Source organism: Diabrotica virgifera, chromosome 5, assembly GCF_917563875.1.
Source record: "Diabrotica virgifera virgifera chromosome 5, PGI_DIABVI_V3a".
In the NCBI taxonomy this organism is placed as follows: Eukaryota; Metazoa; Arthropoda; class Insecta; order Coleoptera; family Chrysomelidae; genus Diabrotica; species Diabrotica virgifera.
In genome coordinates, this window is record NC_065447.1 from 89,862,923 (window position 1) to 89,890,038 (window position 27,116).

General features: G+C 32.3%; 1 protein-coding gene across 1 annotated transcript; it reads right to left on the reverse strand.

Moving 5' to 3' along the window:
- Positions 1-2,307: 2,307 nt before the first annotated feature.
- Positions 2,308-27,116, reverse strand: LOC114340567 (GRIP and coiled-coil domain-containing protein 2-like). Its single transcript, XM_028291329.2, has 3 exons — positions 27,024-27,116; positions 19,160-19,483; positions 2,308-7,377 (listed from the first exon to the last, which is right to left on the reverse strand). The coding sequence occupies exons 2-3, from the start codon at positions 19,480-19,482 to the stop codon at positions 3,330-3,332; spliced, it is 4,371 nt and encodes a 1,456-aa protein (XP_028147130.1). The 5' UTR covers position 19,483; positions 27,024-27,116; the 3' UTR covers positions 2,308-3,329.

The window sequence follows — 27,116 nt, forward strand, 5'->3', positions numbered from 1 at the left end:
CTATAACATATAGGTACTTACTAAACACTTGTTTGAGTACTCAGAAATACCTATTAAATGAGCTCCACAAGAAGTTGATAACAACAAAATTTTTGCTCCAAAAATTTTTCCAAACAAATGTTATTGTTTTTTTAAATACCTTCTTTAATTTTAATGATATCAGGTTCATCTAAACATGGTTTTAAAGGTAATTTCAGAGTCTATAAAATCTTAATAAATTTCATCTCTTATATCCCTTATTTTTTGATATAAAATGTGGAGGGTGATTGGCAAGGTTAGCAACCTACCAATCGGAAAAACAAATACTGCTCCTCAAAGAAACAATGGAGCTCGGAACCGGATTGATCATATGAAGAAGACCATGGTGAGAAATAAGGGCAAAAGAAAAACATTGAGAATTACCACATGGAACATCAGATCACTCAACACTAGAGATCAACAGAAACAGAAACAGAAACAAATAAATATATGCACTCTACCTCTACAGGAAACAAAAAAGAAAGGAAAAGGACAATCAAGATTAGGTGAATATATACCAATCTACAGTGGAGTAGCAAAAGAAAACAGGGCCAAAGAAGGTGTAGCTTTATTAGTACATCAAAAATACCAAAATTACATCAAAGAGTGTCAATAATATATGGGAAAGAATTGTCACAGCAAAAATTAGAATGGAAAAGGAAGACCTAAATATCATCTGAGTATACGGCCCAGAAAATAACAAGCCTCAAACAACAAGGGAAATCTTTTATGACGAATTACAACAAGAAGTAGATCAAGTTAGAGGGAAGATGATAATACTAAGGGATTTTAACGCTCACATAGGTAACCAAATAATACCCGGAATTAAGCAAAAATATAATGAAAATATTGAAAATAAAAATAAAGAACTGATGATAAACTTCTGCACGAATAACGAACTTAGAATAAACAATACATTTTTTGACCACAAAGATGAACACAAATATACATTTTTCTACAGATGCTGTACAATGTGCAACTTCTCTCACTACTTACATACATTCAAAACGAACAATTTCTCAGGCAGTGAGAAAAGTCGGCCATTGCAGTGAGAAATATTTTTTCTCACGGGTTCTCCGCCGGTTTCAATACATATGATCGCCGTTTCCATGGCAACATGCACAATACAAACACAATAATTAATGTCAAATAATATGTGTTGAAGTAAAATTTACCAGGAATACCCTTTCAAAACTTTTCAAAAATAACGGTTAATTAGAATTTTAAATAAATAACGTACCTATATAGATTTTAAGAATATTAAAAACCTACAAGTATATTTATTTTATTTCAATTTATGCATATAATATACCTCAAAGCACCTGAATTATTTAATTTTGAAATTTGAACTCTTGACAAAACCGCATCCATAGAAAAAGTACAGTGTACAACACATGAGAAAATGACATATTCCTCCCTCGCTTGATTTGTGCCGACCAGATACAAAGAGGACAAAAGATTGCTCGAAACAGCTGAGATGAAAACCCTCCGAAAAATCGATGATACGACTCTATGGAACAGAGCTAGAAGTACAGATATACGACGGAGATGTAAGGTGGACAACATTAATAATGCAAGAAACAAAAGAATAGAATGGAACCACCACATAAGCCGAATGATAAGAAACAGAGTAGTAAGGACAGCGAGAGGCGGTTCCCCAATAGGAAGACGATTAGTGGGAAGACCACGGAAACGATTGAACGACAACTTACTAGAGGCACATTGAAAAAACAGGCACAGTCATATCTATACAAAAAGAAAAAGAAGAATAAAAATAATACACAAAGTAAAATCTTTGCTAATAAAAAAAGAAATTTTTGTTCGGTATAATTTTTTACGTATATCGACTATTTTTGGGGTTATTGTCAGAAGAAAATGAGATTTACAAAAATTTGAAAAATTCTGATTTGTTTTATTCATATTCTTATTTCGAAACTATGCTTTCTAAACTGGTCAAATTTTTTAATAAAATCAAGAAACTGTTAACAGGGATTACTATAAATTTTAATTTTTGGGGAAATGAGGTTGTTTTTGTTTTTAATTTTTCCTAAAACTTTCGAAAGGGTTCTCTTATTTTCATCATAACTTGCTTCATTTTGATTTGATAGGTATTTCTGTTAATATTTATAATTCCTATTATTATCCTATTAATATTTTTAGATTTGCGTATTCACAAAAAAATATAAATCCAATTAACTGTAACCCATTTTGAATTAATATTAAAAGGTTTTTCAATTAAGAAATTTATTTGATTTTTTATTAGCTTTAATTTTGGTAAATACAACTTTTTTATTACAGCTTTTGAGTTATTTATGAAAAACAGCTTTAACATGCATTTTTTCCACGAGAAATTAAAACCTTTGATCTTTAATAACTCAAAAAGTATTTATTTTGGTAACTTCATGTAAAAAATTTCTTTAAAATTAGTCCCTCTATAGATTTATGGGGTTATTTTTAACAAAATAATTTTCATCCTACAAGAAGTGGCGACATCCACCTCCAGGGTAAAAGCGTAGGTAGGCACCATGTCACTTTTGTTTCTTGAGGTATCTTCTAACTTCACACCAATTTATATGAAAATCTATGAAAACCTTCAGTGATTGCACTATAAAAGACTGCAAGAAAATAGCTTCAGAAAAAATAGACAAATCACAAATTAATGTATTTTTACTCTCTCGCGGCGATATCTTACGGATAAAATATCGGCTTCTTTATTATTGTCTTATGTCCGGTGCAAAAAAAAATAAACGATTTATTTGGATTGTCCATTGATTCTAAAATATAGTTGTCAAAAAACTGTCAAATTAAAGACAGAAATTTTAACGATTCTTCTAAAAGATATTAAATTTTAACCTTTTTCTAATAAAGAAAAGAGAAGTGTTCTGTTATTATATTTGATAGTAAAAAATTTAATATTTTTCGGGAGAATCGTTAAAATTTCTTTTTTAAATTGATAGTTTTTCGATAATTATTATATTTTAAAATAAACGGGCAATCCAAATAAAAAATTAATCGTTTGTTATCTGTTGGTGCAACTGGACATTAGTCATATTCAGCAATAAAACCTTAGATATTGCTTTTTAAAAACCTGCGGTTTTGGATCATAAAAATAATTTTAGATCATAAACAAGATATACCCAACAGGCTGGAATCAGTGGTTGGCAAACTTTTTTAATGGGGGGCCACATAGATTAAGAAATTCTAGAGGAGAGCCAGAAAAAAATGCATTCAGTTTTAAAGCGGGTACACTCGGATTGCCGGATTAAATGCTTTCGCTGGCCGGAGTTGGTCCGCGGGCCGTACTTTGCCCATCACACGACTAGACCATCCGGAATTGCGTTACAACATGAGTCATACTGTTTTTGTAGTTTTCGTTGTCCACCTGCGAACTCCGAAATAGTGTTATTAAACTCTTCTTTAAGTTTGGCTATCTCATCATCCTTCTGCTTTAGCAAATCTTCAAACTTTTTAGTTATTTGACGGTCTCTATTGTCCAGCAACTTTTCCAATTCACTATCAGATTTATTTTGACTATTACAATTACACGCAGTAAAATTTGCAATAAGGTCTTTAATCGTTGCTTCGCATTTATCCAATCTACTTTGTGTAGCATTGTAGTTGTGTTTTAGTGCTACAATTTCCGTACGTAGATTATTTACATCTTTTGTTGTATTATTAGCAGTTTCAGTAAGTTCGTGTAAGTCTTTTTTGATAATTTCTGTCTGATTCCTATTTAGCTCAATTTTTATATTCGCATCTTTTATGTGTGTTCTTAGATCTTCTAAAGATTGTCTACATTTAGAAGAAACATCTTTTAAAGATTTTTTAAGTTTTAAAATATCGTCTGTGTTATTATTTATTATTTGAACATAAGATTCAAGTTTTACAGAAAGATTCTGCTTTATTTTATCGATTCTTTTATTTAAATCATTTGCTTTGGATAAAATGATTGCTATGTCTGTTGTACAGGTTTCATTTAAACTATTAAACTTTTCCAAAATATTTTGGTTACTTAGAGAATAATTTGTTTTTAAGTTTAAAATTATTTTTTGTATATCTTTATTGCTATCACTAATAGAATTATTTATATCCTTCAAATATGGTACTAGCGCCACATTCATTTCGTTCTTGAATATTTTTTGAATTTTGTTAATAACTTCTTTACTGTTAATGAAATTATTTTTAAATAATTTCAGTTCATTTTGAACTGTGGTTATATTATCCAGAGTTAATTTTTGTATATCTTGAAGAGTATTTTCGAGAAATAATATTTTTTTTGAAGAATTTGCTCCCAAGGAAACTGATTCATTTAAGATACTTAGCTGTTTATTAATACTTATTGTGCTGGCATTCATATTGTTATATATATTTTGGGAGAGAATTTTAATAGTATCTTTAATGTTTTTTACTTGATTTGTTGTATCTGTGAAAAGTAAGTGACTACTATTTAATTCTCTTTCAAATCTTTTGTTTTCTGTTATAACATTATTTACTTGTTCTCCAAAATTTTTCTTAAATTTTTCAATTTCTGCGAAAGCATTGTTGCTCGAATTAATTTCATTAGATATTAGGTCTCTTAGATAATCGACTGAGTTATTTATGTATTTTTCAAGATTTGTGAATCGTTTTAAGTAATTTTTATTTTCGTTCTTTAATAACTTTAACTCAGGATTAAAATCCTTTTCCAAATTTTTAGTAATATCTTTTGTAACTTGATCAAGATTGGTAATGTTCTTAAACAATTCTGTTAATTGAGATCCTGTTTTACTGTAAAACTGTTCACTTTCTTTTTTGTATCTATTAAGATTTTCAGATAAATTCTTAGCCTCTTCGGACGTTTGTTTACTTTGGTTTAAAAATTCAAATCTTTTATTAAGATTATCACTAGAAGTCAAAAGTGTTGTATTTATTCTTAATATGTTGTGTTCTAAAAGTTTGTGTTCTCGCAAATACTCATCAACTGTCTTTTTTAAATGACCTAAAGATTGGACAGCATCGTTGATATCTTTTTCACATTCAGCGTTCTTTGCATACAGTTTTTCAACTGTTTTATTTGTGACGTTCAAAACATTCTTTTTAAAATTTTGTGAAAAATCTTGCCACATGTTATCAACACTGATTAAATTATTTTTTAATTTTACTATTTCTTCACTATTAGTATGAGTTGCTTTTTCAAAAACTGTATTAAAGAGCCCCAAATTCGTTTGAATATCCTTCATTTTATTTTCAGAAATCTTTAGTTGATTTACCCAAGAGTTTTCGAAAGATTTCATATTTTTTTCTAGCCTTTCAGATGTAATGGTTATATTTTTAAGTGTTGTTTTCTTGACATCATCCAATAGTTTGGAATAATCTTGTTTAAATTCGTCTACATCATTTTGGCAGTTATCAATTTTGTTTACAGCCAATTTCAGGTCAGGATTAATTTTGACAGAAATTTCAGTTTCTAAAGATAACAGACGGTTATCTAGCGATTTGTCCATAGACTTAAGTGTTTTTTCGAGATTATTAATATCATCCTTCACACGTTTGTTACTATTATCACTGTTGTTTTTGTATTGTTTCAACTTTGTATCGAGATCCTTAATATCCGCTTTATGTACCACAGAATTTTTTTCCAATTCTTGGTTTATTGTCTTTTTTAAATCGTTGTAAGAATTCTCTCCGTTTTTCTTCACAGTTTGTATTTCATCCAAACAAGTCTTGATCTTTGAATTTACAGGTACAAATAAGCCATCAAGTCTTTTGAAAATGTTGGCGTCACTCTGCAGTTGCGAATCTTTAATGATTTTACTGACATTTGTGAGTTTTAGAGTAAGTTCTTTAAAAGTGTTATTGGTAGAAATAAAAAATTTATCATGGATATTTTTACGTACATTGTGATTTTCTTGTAGCTGTTTGATATTTTCTTCAAGCGATCCTAACCTTTTATTGAAATTATCGTGGTCTTTTCCAGACGCTTTAATATGATCATCACGTAATAATAAATTTGATTTGATTTCTCTTTGTAGGCTTCCCAATAAAGCTGTAGAGCTTGATTTTAAGGTATTAATGTTTGTAAAACAAGCTTCAGTTTTACTTTTTAAATCATTTATAAGAGGGTTAAAAGTTATGTTGCTAATATGTTCTGCTTTATTGATCTCTGTTTTCAAATCCTGTCTTAATTTATTTAAAGCATTATAGAGATTTTCATGTTTAATATGGCTACTACTTTTGTAGCTTTGTAAATCATTTTCAATTTTTTTAACCTTCGTATCAACGATACTAATGTTTAAGAGGCAAGCGGCGCTGGATTCTAACATGCTTTTTTTAATTCTCGTATCATATGCAATGTTATTTGCATCAAATTCATTTTTAAATTTGTTAAACTGTGCTTCCACTTTATTTGCATAAGTATCATAGTTTTTCTTAGCAGATTCGATAACCGGTTTTAGCTTATTCAAAATACTTTTCTCTAGAGCCACGTTTGCAGTACCTACATTAATAACTTGAGTTTTAATATTGCTTGAAACGTTTTTATAAAAATTAAGAAATTTCTGGTCTACATCATTTCTTGAATAAAAAGAGATTTTATTAAGTTTATCAACGTTATTCTCGATCGATTTGATTGTGTTTTCTAAGTCTTTAAAATTTTTCTCCACACCTCCAACTTTGACAAAAATCATTTCAGAGTTGATCCTCTGCGATAGTTTTTCAAAATTTTTGTTTGAGTTTTTTAAAGTTTCAACATTTGCTATCAAAGAATTTATCGTAACATTGTTCTTTCTAAATTCTGCTCCAAACACTGATGCCTGTCTCTTTAAATAAGCATCATTGTTTAACACTTTTATTTTCACATCATCTATAGCCAGTTTATTCTTATTTATATAATTCCGATATACGCTAAAAACTGTCTTTACATTCTCAGAGTCAGCAAAATAATTTGACAGAAATTGAGCATCAAAATCTAAAGTAAGAGACTTTAAATCACAATCTTTTAAAATTTTTTCGCTGACCACACTCTTTGATGGTAAAGTCATTTTAGACAGAATGTCTCGCATTGCAGGATTTATATTAATATTTTCTACCTGGACTATATATCGCACTTCTTCTGTGAACCAAATAGGTTTGTTATTACATTTCGAGGTAGTAGTAAGTCTGAGAGAAAATGCCTCGTCTAACTTTGGAGAGTAATAAAACAAGTACTGTAGTTTTTCTGGAACAAATTTCCAAATATCCACTGCAGCAGATATTACTGGTTCTAATTTTGCAGGACATTTTTCTTTGATTGGTGGTACCACATTCCATACAGCTGCATACGTTGGACTTTCCTTCGGATCAAAACAAAACCCTCTGTTGTAGTTACATATTGTCTTGGATCTAAAAATAAACGTAACAAGTTTAAAAAAGCAAATTACAGAGAAATCACTAGCGTCTAATAGATAGGCATTTCTATGTTTGATTAACTTGAACAAAGCAATTGACAGATTCAGACTCCAAGATGTAATCCATCTTCTGTATAAAACAGGCTGCTTAATGAAGCATCCTGTACATGTCATAATCATTTATCAACAAAGACGCTCCTTCTCATTACTGATAGATTGCAGAATAAAGGAGTTAAAAAAAATCTTCTGTATAATAGAGAAGCTTCCCTAGAGATCATAAAAACTATTAAAAACTTTTACAAAAACAGCAAAATGGAAGGCAGAATAGATGGACAACTTACAAAACCTATATACATATGCAGCAGAATAAGACAAGGAGACTCATTGAGCCATATGCTCTTCAATTTAATCATGGATGAAATCATCAAAAGCATCAACAAAGGAGGAGGATACAGGATGGGAAAAAAGTAGTAAAAATACGCTGTTACACAAACGACAGAATATTGATAGACCACGATGAAGATAGTGTGCAAAGGTTAGTCCATAGATTTAACATAAGAGCTAAAGTTTTCATATCAGAAAACTAAAACAATAGTAATCAGTAAAGAACCAATCAGATGCAAAATAGAAATTTATGGCATCAGTATCGAACATGTAGTGGAAATAAAGTGCCTTGGGATTACATTGTCCAGCTATGGAGACATGAACAGAAGAAGTGAGAAATCAAGTACAAAAAGCAAATAGACTGACAGGATTAGTTAATAACACTATATGACGAAACCGACATATCAACACTAAGATGAAGTCAAGAATTTATAAAGCCAGTGAAGGACCAAAAATAACATGCACAAAAACATGACTCGATACAGTTGTAATGAAAATAAGTCATTTGTTTGGGATCATGGGCCGTTGGTCCTTATTTTATTAAAGTATAACAAATTTTCTTCAATATGACTAGATACAAAAACAGGCAATTCCAATTAAAAAAACACAACTTTGGTTTATTCCGTTATTCTGACTGACCCTGTATAAGCAAAAATTCTTTTGATATATAGACGTCTTTGCCTGCATAGAAATCGGCCAACTTTAAGCTTTAGGCTTAAACTATATTTATTTCTGAAACTAATTACTTGTACCAAAAAAGGAATATACTGTTTGAAAGATAATAATACGTTTTAAGGGGATCGGTACAAAGTTTCGGCTCCAATGCTATTTAAATGGGTTTCATTTTTTTCGAATCCTGAGAAAACTAATAAGTATTTTTAAAAATTCAAATGCAGAATGAAAGATTACGTTCTTACCGAGGGCCGAAAGTCCCTGAAAACTTGTAAAACGTTTATTTTAACGAGTCACAGGGGTGAAAAACTAAGAGAAAATGTAGTGTAATTTTTAATTTTAAATATCTCATTCAAAAGAAACGTTTTATTTATTCTAAGGGACTTTCGGCCCTCGATAATAATTTAGTCTTTCATTCTGCGTTTAAATTTGTTAAAAATATTTATTAGTTTTTTCAGCATTCGAAAAAAATGGACACCATGTCCGTTGTGATATTTTCCAAATCGAACATTCGCTATATTTGTCATACAACGCACTGAGTCGAATAGAGTATGGTGACCAGACAGTGACAATTTTAAATATTTGACATAGCATCGGGAATATTTTGAGTTGTTGATTAAGTAATATTGATAGTGTATTTGATAAATATTTGATTTAAGTCGCGAACTTATTAAAAAGTTATTTATTGTTTATTATTTATGGAAGATCCAAGAAGAGAATTCACCAGGAAATATTCTGTGATCCATGTATTTTGTTGTTAGAGATGTTCAAAATTTTATGCGTTCCATAGTAACAATATATTATTAAAAAATCACTTAATCACTTTTATTCTTTTCTCGATTGAGTATTAGTTTTTGTTGTACAGTATATAAATCATTACAATCACTGAATACATAGTTAGTGAAAAATTTATCATATTAATTAACTGAATTAATAATTTAAGCAATTATACAAATAACAGTTATCCAAGAACATTCAAAAGCAATCTCCTTAAAGTTAATGATGACATTGTCAAGTAATGTTTTTATATCCATACCAGTAGAGTAAATCTCGTTGTATAGCTCAGCGGTTTTTAAAAACAATATAGTTTTCATGATCTCTGTATGTAGGGTGGTTGAGCATTTCCTTAACATTAGGTTTCATATCCAGTGAAGTATGTAGGTCAGTGAATGAAATACAGTCGGTGAGGATGTGTTTCAGTCAGGTAAACATTGCAATGGAGGCAAGTTGGACGAGTTTCTGAGGACATCAAGAAACTATGAGTTAGAGTAGTGTGATTAATTCGGGGCCATCAAAATAATCGATGTTTCTCTTCTAGTTAGAAAGACCGGGGAGAAATGATCAATAAATGGTTGGAGTTCATGTAGAGTTGTTTTATTCTGTAGGCATAAGTTTTGCCATGCATCATTTACTAACCTTTTTGGAAACGAGTTTGAGATCGCTAGCTAGTTGAATTGTGGTTATTCCAGTATTGTGGTTGGTAGCTTCTTTGACAAAATGATCTGCTGTTTTATTAACAGTAATTCCAATATGAAAAAGTACCCATATGAGAGAGACTGTTGCATATTGAGTAGAGAGATTTTGGTAAATGTCATAAATGTTTCGAACAAATGGGTGGTCAGTGAAAAGTTTATTGATTAAATGGATATATGAAGGGGAATCCGTACAAATGGCAATATGTCTGTTTTGATGGAAGATGCATTTAAATGCCAACAGAATACTATTGAATGCATTAATGCATTGAAATACTATACAGTTCACCTGTGTAAACGCTACATCTTGAGGGTCACCGAGAATATCTTACAAGTTCATGTTTAGTTGTGACAGCACAGCTAACACCAGTCGTAGTTTTAGAAGAATGGCTAAACAGAATTAAATAATATGATATTATATGATTGGGAAACTAATACATTTTGCTAACAATCTATATTTGATGTTACTTAGGTTAGTAGGTATAAAATAACCAACCTAGATTTATTTGGTGAGTTATATTTTGGACATCATTTTTGTTTCCACTCTATTATTGCAGCTAATGCAGCTCTTGAAAAATAATGTAATTATCATTCGAAAACTTGAGAGATATAAAATAGCCATTTAACAGCCTTTTATTGACTACAATCCACAGAAACTTAAAATTGTTTTTTTCAAACAAATCAATACAGTGCATACTTCCTTTTTATTTACTTTGAGTAAAAGAATATGGGTTTTTTCGATGACATCTGACATCCGAAACGATTATGGGCAATCTACAGTCAGAGTTCTGAAGGAGTGGACCAGAATTACCATCAAAATTGCTGCTTTACACAATCAAAGGATTTTTTTGTTGAAATGTAAATCCAATGGATGTTTCCCTAGACACGTTACAGATAGCCTTGTTAATGTCAATTCCATCCTACATCATCGTATTGGGAATATTCACCATGATGCCCAAAGATTATGTAACAGGTTTTCAAAGAATATTATTAATTTGGAGATTAAAATCACTTTTGCTGATATTTACTTTTTTGAAAAACAGTTAAATGAATTACGGTCTAAAGCTTATAATGTTTTTAATTTTCACACTTTCAATGAATTTAATCGCAGACAAAGAATTAGGTATATAACACACGTTTTCATAAAAGAACACAGATTAATAAATTCAATAAACTGAAAACTGAAGTTTTTGATAGGAATATTATTTCGGGATTTTTCCTTAAATTCGCCGGTTTACGAAATAATGGATTTATTCCACTTGGCCTTGCCACATTGTATATGTATTGTTTATTAATTTGATCTTATAGTTAAAACAAGTCCTTATTTAAAAAAAATTGGTTTTATAGTAATAATTTTTTTTTAATCTTGGAAAAAATTCCCATTTTTCAAAATCACAATTTTAGTGATACGAGAAATCTCAATGGGTAAAAAAATGTAGGTTTTGCTTATATAAATATTTTGGTTTTATTTTGTTTTTATGCAAGACGAAAATTGGTTAAGATATGGCTGTTCAAAATTTACAAACACTAGTGATTAGTGACTCGTTCAAAACGTTTTAACTACATTCCCTTCAAAAATTAGCACTATATCCGGTGAAACTTACAGATCATAATAAAAAATACATAAATAAAGTAAATTGTGAAGCACTAATGATTAATTTCATGGGTGCTAAATAGGGAGAGATTTTCAAAAAAGCCTCCAATTTTATTTTGAGCGTAACTCACTTAGTAGTTTTGATGCTACAAACTTTCATAAAAAATAAAAATAAAGCTTTTTTTAAACACTTAAAAAAGTTTTGATTAGTTTTCCCCGAAAAGGGCTTTATTTTTTGGTGATTTCATGTTGAAATGTTTGATTTGGAATTTGACGAATAAGATGATATTTTTCATAAACTAGAACTTTGCTTTTACTGGGTCTATAAATTTCAGAATAACAATAATTTGTTCGTCATTTATAAGCTCTATTTTTGCTAAGAGTACTTTTTTCGATAAAATACTTTTTAAGTTATTTGCAAAAAGCCGCCTGAAAACGTAGTTAAAAAAACTAACGAGAAGGGAATCATTCTCGTCGGAACTTTACCGCGCTGAGCAGATGGGACGTGAATTATAAATTGTAAATTTCCCTCATTTTCCTTAGTCGCAGCATCCGTTATGGCTTGCAAATTGTAGAAGCCTCGGAGGTGTTACCAGAGAAGGTTCCCATTGTTTTCAATCTGGTAGGATGTAGAGTAGCATTTTTGGATGTTGTTTTATGTGCTATTAGATTGAAAACTTAGTTTTTTTGCTAGCAGTTGCCGCTAGGGCATCCCTGCCATTTCGTTCGTTGCAATCCGTAACTGCACGCCGGGGTTTGTCCTAGTTGGGTCAGAGAGAGCAGCATATCGACCGTTAAGTACCAATACCTTCTATCTAACGACAAGTAAATTTTACAGGAGAAGCAAAAAACTTATTTAATTTTGCTCTGCCAATCAGAATAATTTAATATATGGACTTTCTACTTTTTTATGTATAAGATTATCGTACCTCACATATTTGATTTTGAAAGAGCTTTTGAAAAAGACAGTTTGTCAGTTAGGAGGTATTGTTTTTCTCTGTTACTTGAAATATATGTGTTTAATGGAAGATAGGAGGTCTTAAATGTAATTAAAAAATGAATTAAACTCAAAAAACTTTATTATTATTATTAATGATATCAACACATTAAGACTTCTGAGATAGCGAGTCATAGAATGTATGACAGTCTTGCGGTAACACAGTTTTCAATTGTTGTAAATGAGAGTACTTCGTAGAACTAATAGGTAGCACTTTGTCATGCAAGGGAGTATAAATCGGTTCAGGAATAATTTTAGGTCTTATGGGCAACTCACTCCACTCATCATCAAAGTTTAGTTTATATTGTATTTTTCCATCTATGGTATACAGTAAAGCCCTCAGATCTGTTACAACAGGATCTCCTACTTTACGACCTGGCCTAATGGAAGTGTATCGCCATGTGTCCTCATTTGCGTAATTTTTAAAAAATTGATAGTCAACCAATTTCACTTCATACGGAAATGGCTTACTTCTTGCTTCCTTAGTAGCAGAAGCATAATCGCTCGGAAGATGAATCTCACGATGCTTCAATTTAGTCTCGATAGCGCTGTGGACCGAGTCACACTCCATTTGAGTGTGACCCGGTTCTAAAAACTTTTGGGTTATAACTATCTGATATTTTACAGAAAAGGCAGATAATGCGTTAGACAAAATGTTATTCCGATTTTGGTATGTGCAGCCATCTGAAAATATTACTATAGGTAACCTGTTGGCGAGACAGTGTTGTGACAAGTAATCTAAAAGGAAGTTAACAAATGTGCTTGCTGTCAAGTCACTGGCAGTTTCGTCAAACCAATAGCATGTTGCATGATGAGTGACCAAATTGTAGACCGTATAGTTGTGACAACTTAACTTCGTTTTGAAGTAGAGGGCACTTGCAGTCAGATAAGGACACACTTTGACAGCTTCAAGATCCATTGTAAGAAGATTAAATTCACCAGCTTGTGCTTTTTCCTTGTCATGTTCTTTCTCGGCTCTTGCTCTTGATTTACGTTGAATATGATCTTTATATTTTTCGTCTGAAATATTTCCTTCTTTATAACTGACACAGATGTCACACATATCCTTTTTTAAGGTATAAATAGAAAGATTTGAATCTTTAAATATCTTGTCAAAAGTATGTCTGCTTGCACTCTCTTCGTTATTATTTGAGCACCATATTTTATAGGAATTATAGAGTTCTGTTTTATTTCGGTAATATGGCTCGATGAATAATTTTCTCGAATTTTTTCTATTATAATGAGAGGGAAGTGTTGGGATATTTTTAAAAAATTCACGTAGCATCTGGATTCTTGTCGCCGTTCCTCTTGGCACAACTCGTTTTCGATTGCTATTGGTGACTTCATTACATGGAAGTGTTTTATGAACTGACTTCTTGACCCAAGATTGTACAGTAAAAGAACCTAGGGAAAATGTATTTAAAAAGGATGTCTTGCAAACTCGCAAATTACCCTCAGCTGTAGGCAAAAAATACTGGAAAGTACCTTCCCGTCTTGTCTCACACCCTACAGTTTTTCTAGCAGTAGTTTGTCGGGAGACTAATCCATTTATATAAATCTTCCTTTGTTCCCAATTTAAGTTTGTCCAAAAATTATTAAATATATCTTGTCGCATCTCCACGGTCAGTTTTTCACAATTCCTGACTTTACTTGTTGTACATTTTTTAGACTTGCATGCTTCACCCAGTTTGCGAGCGCTTCGGGGAGTATTGTGTAACATTTTTCCCTCTTTCGGATTTGTATAACCTAAGTAATCTTTGCCAAGCATTCTTAACTCTTTGTTACGATTTTTTTTCCAAGTCTTACTATCTGGTTTAATTTTTCTTTTTCGTTCTTCATTGATTTCTCCGAAATAAACCTGTCTTGGCACCAGCTCAGAATCCGGCACACTATTTTCTTCAGACACCCTATCTTCGCTCTCAGTCTCCGATGAATCAGACTCTGGGTTATAGGAACTTTCACTGGGTGAAAAATCGTGAGCTGAAGATGTACTTGGAGTCGATGCTCTCTCTGTAATTACATTTTCAGTATGAAGTTCCTCGTTTAACTGTTGGAAGTGGGAGTCTTCTAAATTGTTGGAGGAAAACACATTTTGATAGGAACGATTACTTTCTTGATTGTCAGACAAGGCAAGACTACCAACTTGTTGGCTTGTACTAATAGGAGGAGTAATATTTTCATTTGTCTCCGGAATGTAGGAACTTCCATCTGGTAACAGTACACTGTGGATCAATGTCGTAGTTTCATGAATTAAGTTTACACAGTGTTCGTCTTGGCTCAGATTTTTAGATTGTGATCTTGTGGGCTCTAAACCTTCAGAAATAATAACGCTAGTAGTAGACTCACTTGTGCAGCCATAAGGAATGTTTTCATCAAGTTTCAAAGCCAATCCTAATATTTCAGCTGCCCGTGTTTTCCTACGTCGATCTTGATTGATATTCATCTGTAAAAAAATTTGCATTTAGGTACTACTTTGAGATTTTACTTGAAAATTCAATGCTTTAAACATTGCTTGTTACGTAAATATAACTATTAGGGGATCGAAAATAATCTTTATTATAATTTATCATATAAAAGCAAAATGTTTTGTTTCCAATGTTAGTTAAAACGTACTTTAATATTAATAGCTGCATTTTTCTGTTCTTAAACAGCTTTTCATTATGACAAAATATCCGATATGCCCGTTTTTTGCGCCGCCTATGTACTACGAACACCTTAAGTAATTTTAATTATTTTTGTGGAAAGATCTGCTATCTACATTTCAATTTACTAAAACTCCCTTTGGTGGTTGTGTGTACATTTTTAACTATAACTGTATTATAAGCCTTGAATATGTAACTATCATCTTAACTTAAAATTAATTTATAAGAACTTTAACACACAAAAACATGAGTTAAATTGAGGTTAGGTATTTATTTTTTGTACAAAGTCTTACTTAGGCTGTTAATTTTAGTTGTAAAACACTCCTTACCTTTTGATAACACCAGACACACACGTAAATACAATATTGTACGGCAGAAGAACTAAATAAGATACAAAAAACGAATAATACCGGGAAACTGTTGATAGGCGGTACAACTAACAAACAACAACCACAAATGAGTAGATAGAAGGTATTTCTGCTATTCAGTTAGAAGGTATTTCCGGCATAAAAAACGCTGATTAAGGTAGGATATATTTCCATGATGTTATTTTAAATACTTTGAGAATAGATACAGTTAGGATATTTTGTTAGAAGATGCGTAACAAGCTTTGCAGTTAGATGGCGCGATAAACTTATTTTTGAAAAAAATGTAGATAGGAGGTATTGGTACTTAACGGTCGATATGTGCCTCTTGATGAGAGACTAATAAGTTTCGAAACCGATAGAGGTGCTTGCTGCACTCTCTGATTGAATTAGAATATAATTCGGCTGTAGTTTCGTGTTGCAACGAAATTTAAAATGGTTATTCATTTTTTATTTACATGTTTACTCTGATTGTAGTACGAAGGGAACCATTCTCGTTGGAACTTTACCGCGCTGAGCAGATGGGACGTGAATTATAAATTGTAAAATTTCCTCATCTTCCTTAGTTTCAGCAATTGTTATGGCTTGCAAATTGTAGAAGCCTCGGAGATGTTACCAGAGAAGGTTCCCATTGTAAAAATGTATAAACATTCTCAATTTCTTTGCAACACGAAAATGCAGCAGCTGCATAATACTATGGTCAAATCTGAGAGTGCAGGAAGAGTCTATACCGGTTTCGAGGGTTGTTTCCCCCTCATCAGTAGTCCCATATCCTCTTCTCTCAGATTCTTTCACGCACCACATTTTGGGCCTTTCCGAATTGCAAAGAAAGAAATGTCACGGATGAACTAGGGCCATCTACCGAAAAACAAAGTAAGTTATCAATCAAAGTAGCACAGAAAATGACAATAAATATCGTTTCCATACCACCAGATTGACAACAGGTTTAATACTTTCTTTTGTTACACCTCCTGAGATTTTCAAAATTTATAAACCATACAGGATGCCGAGGAAATTAAGATGAGAGAATTTTAAATAATTCACAACTCATCTCCTCAGCGTGGTAAAAGCTCCAACAAGAAAGATTCCTTAATACTCAAACAAAAGAGTAAATGAATTAAAAATGTATAAACATTCTCAATTTCTTTGCTACACGAAAATGCAGCAGCTGCATAATACTATGGTCAAATCTGAGAGTGCAGGAAGAGTCTTTACCGGTTTCGGTGGTTGTTTCCCCCTCATCAGTAGTCCCATATCCTCTTCTCTCAGATTCTTCCACGTACCACACTTTGGGCCTTTCCGAATTGCAAAGAAAGAAATGTCACGGATGAACTAGGGCCATCTACAGAAAAACAAAGTAAGTTATCAATCGAAATAGCACAGAAAACGACAATAAATATCGTCTCCATACCACCAGATTTATTGTCGTTTCTGTGCTACTTCGATTGATAACTTACTTTGTTCTTCGATAGGTGGCCCTAGTTCATCCGTGGCATTTCTTTCTTTGCAATTCGGAAAGGCCCAAAGTGTGGTACGTGGAAGAATCTGAGAGAAGACAATATGGGACTACTGATGAGGGAGAAACAACCCCCGAAACCGGTATAGACTCTTCCTGCACTCTCAGATTTGACATAGTATTATGCAGCTGCTGCATTTTCGTGTTGCAAAGAAATTGAGAATGTTTATACATTTTTTTAATTCATTTACTCTTTTGTTTGAGTATTAAGGAATCTTTCTTATTGGAGCTTTTACCACGCTGAGCAGATGAGTTGTGAATTATTTAAAATTCTCTCATCTTAATTTCCTCGGCATCCTGTATGATTTATAAATTTTGAAAATCTCAGGAGGTGTAACCAAAGAAAGCAGTCCATCTGTTGTCAATCTGGTGGTATGGAGACGATATTTATTGTCGTTTTCTGTGCTACTTCGATTAATAACTTACTTTGTTTGGCTCCCTTTGTTTTCAATCTGGTAGAATGTAGAGTAACATTTTTGGATGTTATTTTATGTGCTATTAGATTGAAAACTTAGTTTTTTTTTGCTAGCAGTTGCCGCTAGGGATCCCTACCATTTCGTTAGTTGCAATCCGTGACTCCACGCCGGGGTTTGTCCTAGTTGGGTCAGTGAGAGCAGCATATATGCCTCCTAATGAGAGACTAATAAGTTTCGAAACCGGTTGAGGTACTTGCTGCACTCTCTGATTGAACTGGAATAATGATGCGGCTGTAGTTTCGTGTTGCAACGAAATTGAAATTGGTTATTCATTTTTTAAGTAGTTTTTTGTTGAAAAATTAACATTTTCACTTGTAAATAACTCTAAAAGTATTGACTTGGTTAAAATATTTTGTAGAATTAAAGTATCTTGGAATTAGTTAATTTATCCATTTCCGCACTTATTTTAAATGTACCAATGTATGTTTGTCTACCCCGCGCGAAGATTTCACCCCCAAGTAAAAGCAACCAACAGCACAAAGCCCAACTTTGAAGTGGAGGGTAAGTAGAACCTACAAATTTTTATGAAATTCGGTGATGGCAAGGAACATTACACGGTATCGCCGCATTTTACGTTCATTGACTGGGCTATTAATAATTATTAGGTTTGTTCTAGCATGTAGTTTTTTATGGTTTGACACCAGATATTGTACTAATTTACTGCGCATGTTCAATCCCCAAACTGGTAGCAAACTATTTTTTGCTAGAACGCTTTTTTTTATCGGAGAAAATACTAACGTTAAATGTGACTGGTTCATGTTTGTTTTGGTTTATAATTTTGAGGTTATTATTAGAAATACATTTTTCTTAGTAGGTATTTACATTTTCAGGATTTATTCTAAATATTGAAATTGAATGTTATAAATTTAAATAATGATAAGTAATAATTAAAATATATATATTTTTTTAATTTATAAACCTAGCTCCGTTGGCGAGCAGGTCACAAACCCTTCAAATGCGAACAAAACCCGCAAATTCTTTTGACCGTCTCGAGTAGAGATGGGGGAAACCTACCGGTTATAACCTACAACCGGTTTTTTCCTCAACAATAATCGGGTTTTCCGGTTGTTTTTCTCCCGGTTATAACCGGTTTATTCTTTTTAAAGTAATAACCGGTGAAAAACCGAATAAGTGAAAAAAATACTGAATTTTGAGAAAAAATGGGAAAAATTTTCGCTCATCGCGCGTAAATGAGAAATTTTCAGCAGACTGAAACCGGATTTCACAACACTGATTTCTATACTGATATAGACTGATATCGATTCGAATGGAGTATTGCAAACTAAAGCGTACTGTAAATGTTCCTAACCTATTGGATATTGGTATTGAATAAAAAAACGAACACCGGTTTATGAAATAACCGGTTTTTTGACCGGTTATAACCGCCAGGTTAATAGGTAGGTAGAAAAATCGGTATAACCAAAAACCGTTATAACCAAAAACCGGTGTTTTGTCAACAACCGCCATCCCTAGTCTCCAGCCAGTTTCCTAATCAAACTTTACTTTCGTTAGAACGCTGGGCTAGTAGTTTCAAACTAGTAATTTGTGTGCTTGAACGCTATCAAACAAATGCGCATGCTTCTGATAACTTCAAACCGTTTGAAACTGATGCTAGAACAAACCTATGGTAAGATAAAATAGACTACCTATTAAATTTACCTTAAAATTAATTTATTTTGTAACGGGTCTGCGTCAGTTACATAACTTTCCAACACAATGGGCGTTTTGGGACTTTTAAGATTAAATACATCATCGTACTTATCCTTAAAAATTCCCTTTTTTCGTGCAGTCAAACAATTGGTAGTAATATCGGAATAAGCCTTTTTGGTATCATTAAAGAGACATCTTAAAACTTCTACTTTTACCATAGGTGCCTTGTAAATGGTTGCACGGCGTCTCACCACTTCTGGTCTGGAACATCGCTGGCCAGATATGTCAATTAGGTTGCAGGTAAACAAAAGTAATACCAGTAAAATTTTCATTCTAGAAAAGAAGAACTAAATGTTTATTATTATCTACAGGGTGTAGTAAAAACAGGTCATAAATTAGATCACATATTCTGCGACCAAAAATGCAAAAACGTAGCGAAAATTCTGCAGAAAACGTATACGTTTGCTTATTAGAAGAATCTGTTGTCGGAAAAACTCATCAAATAACTGGCCATTGATATGCTCTGATTACGGTTCAATTGTACTTATTTCACGGGAGTATTATGCAAGGATTTCGTGGGATTTACCTAACTGTGTTAATTAATTAATATATACCTACCGGGTGAGACAGATAAATGGCCCATTAGAAATATCTGGAGAACTAAAGGTAATAGAATCATGAAAATTGGAGTGGAGGGGTTTTGATCTATTTAATGAAGATATTTTCATCAATTTGCTACTTCCGGTTATACCGGAAGTTGCTTATAACTTCGTTTTTGAAGTTATACTTCTTTAGGCGCGATTGAGAGTAAAATTTTTCATAAATCTGCGCGCATGCGCACACAGACAGTATGACATTTAGTTGCTAATCTTCCAAATTATGTATCAGCGCAAATAAGCCATTAAAATAATATATTAGTGTTTTTTAGTTAATGTATAATTTATTATAATTTTGTGTCTTTGGATTTGTCTTCCTTGGGCGTAAAATAATAAAACATCTATTTTTATATTTCACTTGTCACCGTGATGTGTAATTATGTATATGTGAAATGTCAGTAACATGCGCCTTGATGGCCTGGTTGGTAGAGCATTGGACCAGAGATCGAGAAATCGCGAGATTGCGGGGTCAAATCCCGGACGATTCATACTTTTTTTTTTTTAATATTTGGCATTGTTAAGTTTTGGTTAATTTTTGGTAAATTTTTGGTAATTATTGTTAATTTTTTGTATTGTAACTGTTAAGTATATTTATTTCGTTGAAATTATATAATAGAAGTATAACTTCTTACGTGCGTATAAAGTACACACACATTTTTTTTTAATAGAACACCCTGTATATTTTTCCATTTTTGGATTCTCCTCGATTCTTTATTCTTAAAATAGAAGATTTTGTAATGTTATACAGGGTAGTTTAAAAGATAATTACGTTTTTATTCTTAATATTGTAGCAATATTCACACCTTGTAGAATTGTAGTAGTTTGACATCAAAAACTCTATTTATTTTCAAATGATTTGAATATAGTCTACTATTGTAAAAAATAGTTAATATAACTAAATTTTTAATTTTAGTATACAGGGTTGGTCGAAACTCGGAATGAGTCATTTCTCAGTTTTCTTAAATGAAACACCCTGTATTTTAGTATTGTAATGAAAGGATATTTTATGGTACTTTTTTATTTCTTAAGCATTCCCTATACCTAACTGCTTTAATTTGTGAGTTTTTGGTGATAAAAACCAAACATTACTTGCAACAAAAAATACCAGAAATTTTATTAGGTTGGTCGTGAAAATATTCAATCACAAATAATTTTTCGGAAATAAATTGATACATATTAATCTAGACTGATCCTTAAAATTACCAATAATGGTTGAGTTAGCAGAATACACTATGCATCAAAATTAACGCACACCTTAAAAATGGGACATTTTGATGTCTCGCATTTCCTAAACTACTTAGCAAGACACTTTAAAGCAAGAACTTGGGCCATTGAAGACAACACTGGAACTCTGAGAACAAACAGAGAAGATATAGCAGAGACATGAAGATCGTATAGCAGAGACCTTTATAAAGATGATCAACTTCAAGAACCTGTTAACCAAATCCCTGACAAGGTGGAAGAAGAACCTGATATACTTGAAAATGAAGTAAGACTGGCGATCAGTAAGCTCAAATATAATAAAGCACCAGGTCCAGATATGATAACAGCAGAAATGGTCAAAGCCACAGAAGAAACTGGAGTAAAATTACTTCATTTACTCTGTAACCAAATATGGCATTCTAAACAATGGCCTGAAGACTGGACAAAATCCACAATAACGACAATTCATAAAAAAGGCAGCTTCCATAAATGCCACAATTATAGAACTATGTCTCTTATATCACATGCCAGTAAAATAATGCTACATATATAATCAATGAGAGATTAAAATCATTCCTTCAAAGAGCAATTCCACAAGAGCAAACTGGATTTATCAAAGGTAGAGGTACTCGAGAACACCTGTTGAATATAAGACAGATAATCGAAAAATCTAGGGAATTTAATATTCCTCTGTACATAAATATGCTTTATAGATTATCGTAAGGCGTTCGACAGGGTCAAGTGGAGACACTTATGGCAAATACTAAAAGAAGTAGGCGTAACACCTTATTTCGCTTATAACTGAACTATACGAACAAACTACTGGATCAGTTGTGTTTGACATACTTTCAAACGAATTCATCAAGAACGGGGTGTCAGACAGGGATGTATACTATCTCCACAATTATTCAATATTTATTGGGAGCATATTACTTGAAGGATGGGAAAAAGGCATCTCAACAAATGGTCATAAAATAAACAACCTACGTTTCGCAGATGACACAGATGACACCTTCTTGCAAATAGTCAAGCAGAGCTGATTGATCTTATACGACTGGTTAAAAACGAAACTCAAATATTTGGTCTGCAATTAAACGTATCAAAGACAAAGATCATAATAGTGGATAGACTACATAACAATAATCCACACATAAACACAATTGATCGGTTTGAGGTTGTGAGCTCATACTTATACCTGGGATCATTAATCACAAACACAGGGTCACTACAGGAAGAAATAAAACGTAGATGTGATCTAGCAAAAGTCGCCACAGCAAAAATGACCAAAATATGGAAGGACTGTCAAATTTCAAAAGCGTTAAAGATGAGGTTGATCAACTGCTTAATATTCCCAACACTGAACTACGGATGTGAATCTTGGACCCTGAGAAAATCGGAAAGAAGAAAGATAGACGCAAGTGAAATGTTCTGTTGGAGACGAATTCTACGAATTCCTTGGACCGACCATAGGACAAATAATTCAATTTTAAGAGAGCTAAAAGTTAACCAAGGACTCTCCAGTAAAGTCCATCTCCAACAATTAAAATACTTTGGACATGTTATGAGAGCAAACACAGAAAACATTGAAAGACTCATTATACAAGGAAAGATGGAAGGCCGAAGATCACGAGAAAGATCCCCAACAAAATGGATCGATCAAATTACAGGAATATGCAAAATACCTATGCATGAGCTAAAAGAAATGATCAGAGACAGAGATCTTTGGAGACGGACAATATACGACATCACGTCGACCACTACACGCCCTTCGGGGGGTCAGGATTGAAGAGAGAGATTTCCTAAACTTTTTGTCAGATTTTAGTGATTTTTTTAATATGTTATAGCTTTATTATTCAAGAATATCGATGTAATAATATTGTTGCTAAACAGATAAGTGTCATTGCATACCGGATGTAACAATGATAGTGTGTTTTTTATTCAAAGTTTGAAACACCCTGTCGAATATTCTAGCGTTTATAAAATATTGAAATTATAACTAAGCTGTAGCCTTAGGCTTTCTTAATATTTTGCTTTTTGATTCATTCGCTTATGTTGGACAATAATAAAGTTGGGTATTTTAACAACTAGCAACGTTCTTCATCAATACAAATACAGGGTCTTTCTAAATAAGTGCGACAAAATTTAAGGGCTAACTCTGCATGAAAAATAATGACCTTTTGCTTTATAAACATATGTCCGCAAATGCTTCGTTTCCGAGATACGGGATGTTGAATTTTTTCTTACAAACTGACGATTTATTTATTACTCTAAAACTGGTTGAGATATGCACATGAAATTTGGTAGGTTTTAAGAGGTAGTTATTGCGCATTTTTTGGCATACAATGGTGAATATAAAATTCTTTATTGTATGTCAAAAAATGCTCAATAACTATCTGTTAAAACCTACTAAATTTTATTTGCATATCTCAAGCGGTTTTAGAGCAATAAATAAATCGTCAGTTTGTAAGAAAACATTACCCCTTCAAGTTTGTCGCACTTATTTAGAAATACCCTGTATTGGTGAAGAACGCTGCTAGTTGTTAAAGTACCTAACTTTTTATTATCCAACATAGGCGAATAAATCAAAAAGCAAAATGTTAAGATAGCCTAAGGCTATAGTTGAGTTATAATTCCAATATTTTATATACGCTAGAATATTACACAGGGTGTTCCAAACTTTGAGGAAAAAACACACTATCATTGTTACACCCGGTATACAATGACACTTACCTGTTTTTGAAACAATATATACATCTATATTCTTGAAGAATTGAGCTATAACATATTAAATAAATCACTAACATCGGAGAACAGGTTTAGGAAATACGAGACATCAAAAATGTCCCATTTTTAAGGTAGTTAATATTGTTAATTCGTAGTTAATACTGTTGGTGCGATTAACAACTAAGCGCAAATTAAAGCAGTTAGGTATAGGGAATGCTCAAGAAATAAAAAAGTAGGTACCATAAAATATCATTTCATTACACTACTAAAATACAGGGTGTTCCATTTAAGAAAATTCAGAAAATTTGTATTCCAACCCTGTATACTAAAATTCAACATTTAGCTACACTAATAATTTTTAACAATAGTTGACTACATTAAAAATCATTTGAACATAAATAGAGTTCTTGATGTCAAACTACTACAATTTAACTTCTTCTTCTTCCTATTCAATTCACTAATGGATGTTCGAGATCACGTTTGACCATTTTTCTCTATCCCTTGCAGTATGTTTTAGGTCTCCTATGTTTCTTAGTCCTGTCCATTATTTGACATTAAGGAGCCATGACATTTTTTTACTGCCCACCCCCTTCTACAATTCAACAGGGTGTGAAAATTGCTACGAAATTAATAAAAAAACGGATTTATCTTTTAAAACACCCTATATAACATTACAAAACCTCATATTTTAAGAAAAAAGACATCGAGGAGAATACAAAAATGTAAAAATATACAGGGTGTCCCATTAAAAATAAAACGAAGTTATAAGCAACTTCTGGTATTACCGAAAGTAGGAAATAGATGAAAACATTTTCATTAAATCATTTCATTAAAACCTCTTTAGTTCTCGAGATATTTCTAATAGGCCCTTTATCTGCCTCACCCTATATATACACCGTTATTAGGCGTCAACGCCCTTCGGTAGGGATCTATGGAGGAGTATCACCAACCCGCAAGCTCTTATACCTTGCCGTACCGCTCCTCCATAGGCCAATCAGACACTAGTTTATTCCAGACCAAGTCGTAGATTCTATTGAATTTTATACTACGACGCTTGGTCTTTTTTACTAATTTCAAATGACCGGGCTGGGGCTCGAAACTCGATCGTAAGTCCACTAAACTTGTCGATCGACTGCGCCCTAGCCATCTGGGCCGTTTGACCGACAACTTTAATTAATTAAACCTGATATTAATGTGTTAAATACTAACGAAAAATTAAAGGGATTAACAGAACACGTAAATGAAGTATACAAAGACCGAGAAGATGGATGTAGAAGTAGAAGATTATATGGTTTTAAAGGTATTAAAAGAAGAAATTAAAACGGCAAAAACAGCAAAAATGGTAAAGCAGTAGGTCCTGACCAAATCCCAAAATAGAAAGCTTACACTAACAATGCATAAAAATGACGAAACCTTAGACAGTATAGTAGACTTATTTAACACAGTGTGTACAAAACAGGAAACCAGCCGAGACAATGGTTACTCTCCACCTTTTGTGCTATCCCTAAACATACAAACGCTAAGAATTGCAGTGAATACAGGACAATATCATTAATAAGTCATGTTTTCAAGTTATTCTTAAAAATAATACATGGTTGTTTAAATAAAAAACTGGAAGAAGGAATATATGATAGTCAGCTTGGGTTAAGAAACGCACTAGGAACGAGAGAGACGTAATTTGATTTTAATGTGATAGCTCAAAGATGAATGGATATGAATGTGGATGTCTATGTTTGTTACGTTGATTTTGAAAAAGCATTTGACAAAGTAAGACATGAAAAATTAGCCCAAATTCTAAAGACAAAAACATAGACAACAGGGACCTACGAATAATAGCAAACATTTACTTGGAATCAAAGAGCACAAATTGTAATAGATAACGAACTCAGTCCAGAAATAGCAATCAGCAGAAGTGTTAGGCAACGATGTATAATGTCTCCATAACTATTTAATGTATATTATAGTGAAACCACTTTGAGGAAGCATTACTATCTCAGAGTGAAGGAATAATAATTAAGAGCACACAGTAGCGATTAACAGGTAGCAAACAAACGCGGTCCAAGATTGCAAAAGTTCTGCGAACTTTCAAAAGTGAGGCAACAGTGCGTCGGTAATTTGACACTGACAGTGACATTTATACTATCAAAAACAATAATTTTTATACACATAGGCGCGAAATATTGCCAAGTCAGTGACGTTCGATTTCTTGTTACAATAAAATCGATTTTTAGTAGTTCCAATGTGACACAAAATCTAGGCACGGGATAAAAAAGTTTATTTGAAGAAAGTGTATTTTGTCTTTCTTAATGGCGGTACTGTCTCCTTTTTTTCAATATTTTATTTAGTTATAGAGTAATTTCCACATACTTACATATTTCTGAAATTGGGCTCTGTACCGCCATTCTTTATTATATTACGAATATGTGTGCCAAATATCTCGAAAAAATATTCAAAATTAGAGCCGCAATCTTGGAACGCGTTTGTTGCTACCTGTTGATCGCTACTGTTTGCTCTTAACGGAAAATCTATTAACAACATAAGACATACAGATGATACCGGGATTATTGCAAGCTCTGCTGAACAACTTCAAGTATTGCTAAACAAAACAAACAATTTCTGTGAAGAATATGGACTAAAACTATATATATAAAAGACCTAATACAGGATAATAACTAAGAAAAATATACAAAAAAGCATTTATTTGGAAAATGTATCGATAGAAAGGGTTGATAAATACAAATATCTCGGATCCTCCAGGGAAGTATTGCGAGAAATGAGCAAAGATTATGAAATAATAAACCCAATCAAAATAAGAAAGTTAATACATACAATATCTGGGATACGCGATATGAAATGCTAAGACTGATAATACAGGGAAGATAAGAGGTGGAAGGAGTATAGGAAGAAGGAAAGTGTCATGGTTGAAGAATTTAAGCAACTGGCTTAAATGCAATTCTATAGAACTCTTTAGAGCAGTGGTAGATAGAGTAAAGATAGTGATGATGATATCCAACCTCTAATTGAGAGACGGCACTTAAAAAATAATGTTACAATTACAGATGTATGAAGTTATAATTTTACATAATTAAAAACAACGAAATAATATTATTTGAAAAAATCAATCAAAAATCAAAATGAAATCATTTTTTCAAAACAAAAAAAATCACTGCATTTTGTAATTAAATTCGAGGTGTTAAATGAAGCATAAAATGGAGCAAATTACATCATAATAATCGCCCATCTGGATAAATAATTTATTTAGGAGAATTTTTACGGCACATATTGCTTACCTTGCTTGTCTTCTTTCCTTAGCACATTAACTAAATTTTTGAACTAAATATTGCATATATTTTGGTTTGGATAATCACCTCCCAATTTAATAA

What these genes read in the sequence shown, in the direction of transcription:
- LOC114340567 (XM_028291329.2), bottom strand. Translation starts at nt 19,482, where the DNA reads ATGAAAATTTTACTGGTATTACTTTTGTTTACCTGCAACCTAATTGAC. An exon ending in CAAAATAAATTAATTTTAAG is followed by an intron (nt 7,378 to 19,159) that starts GTAAATTTAATA and finishes GTTTATTTTTAG; the next exon opens with ATCCAAGACAATATGTAACT.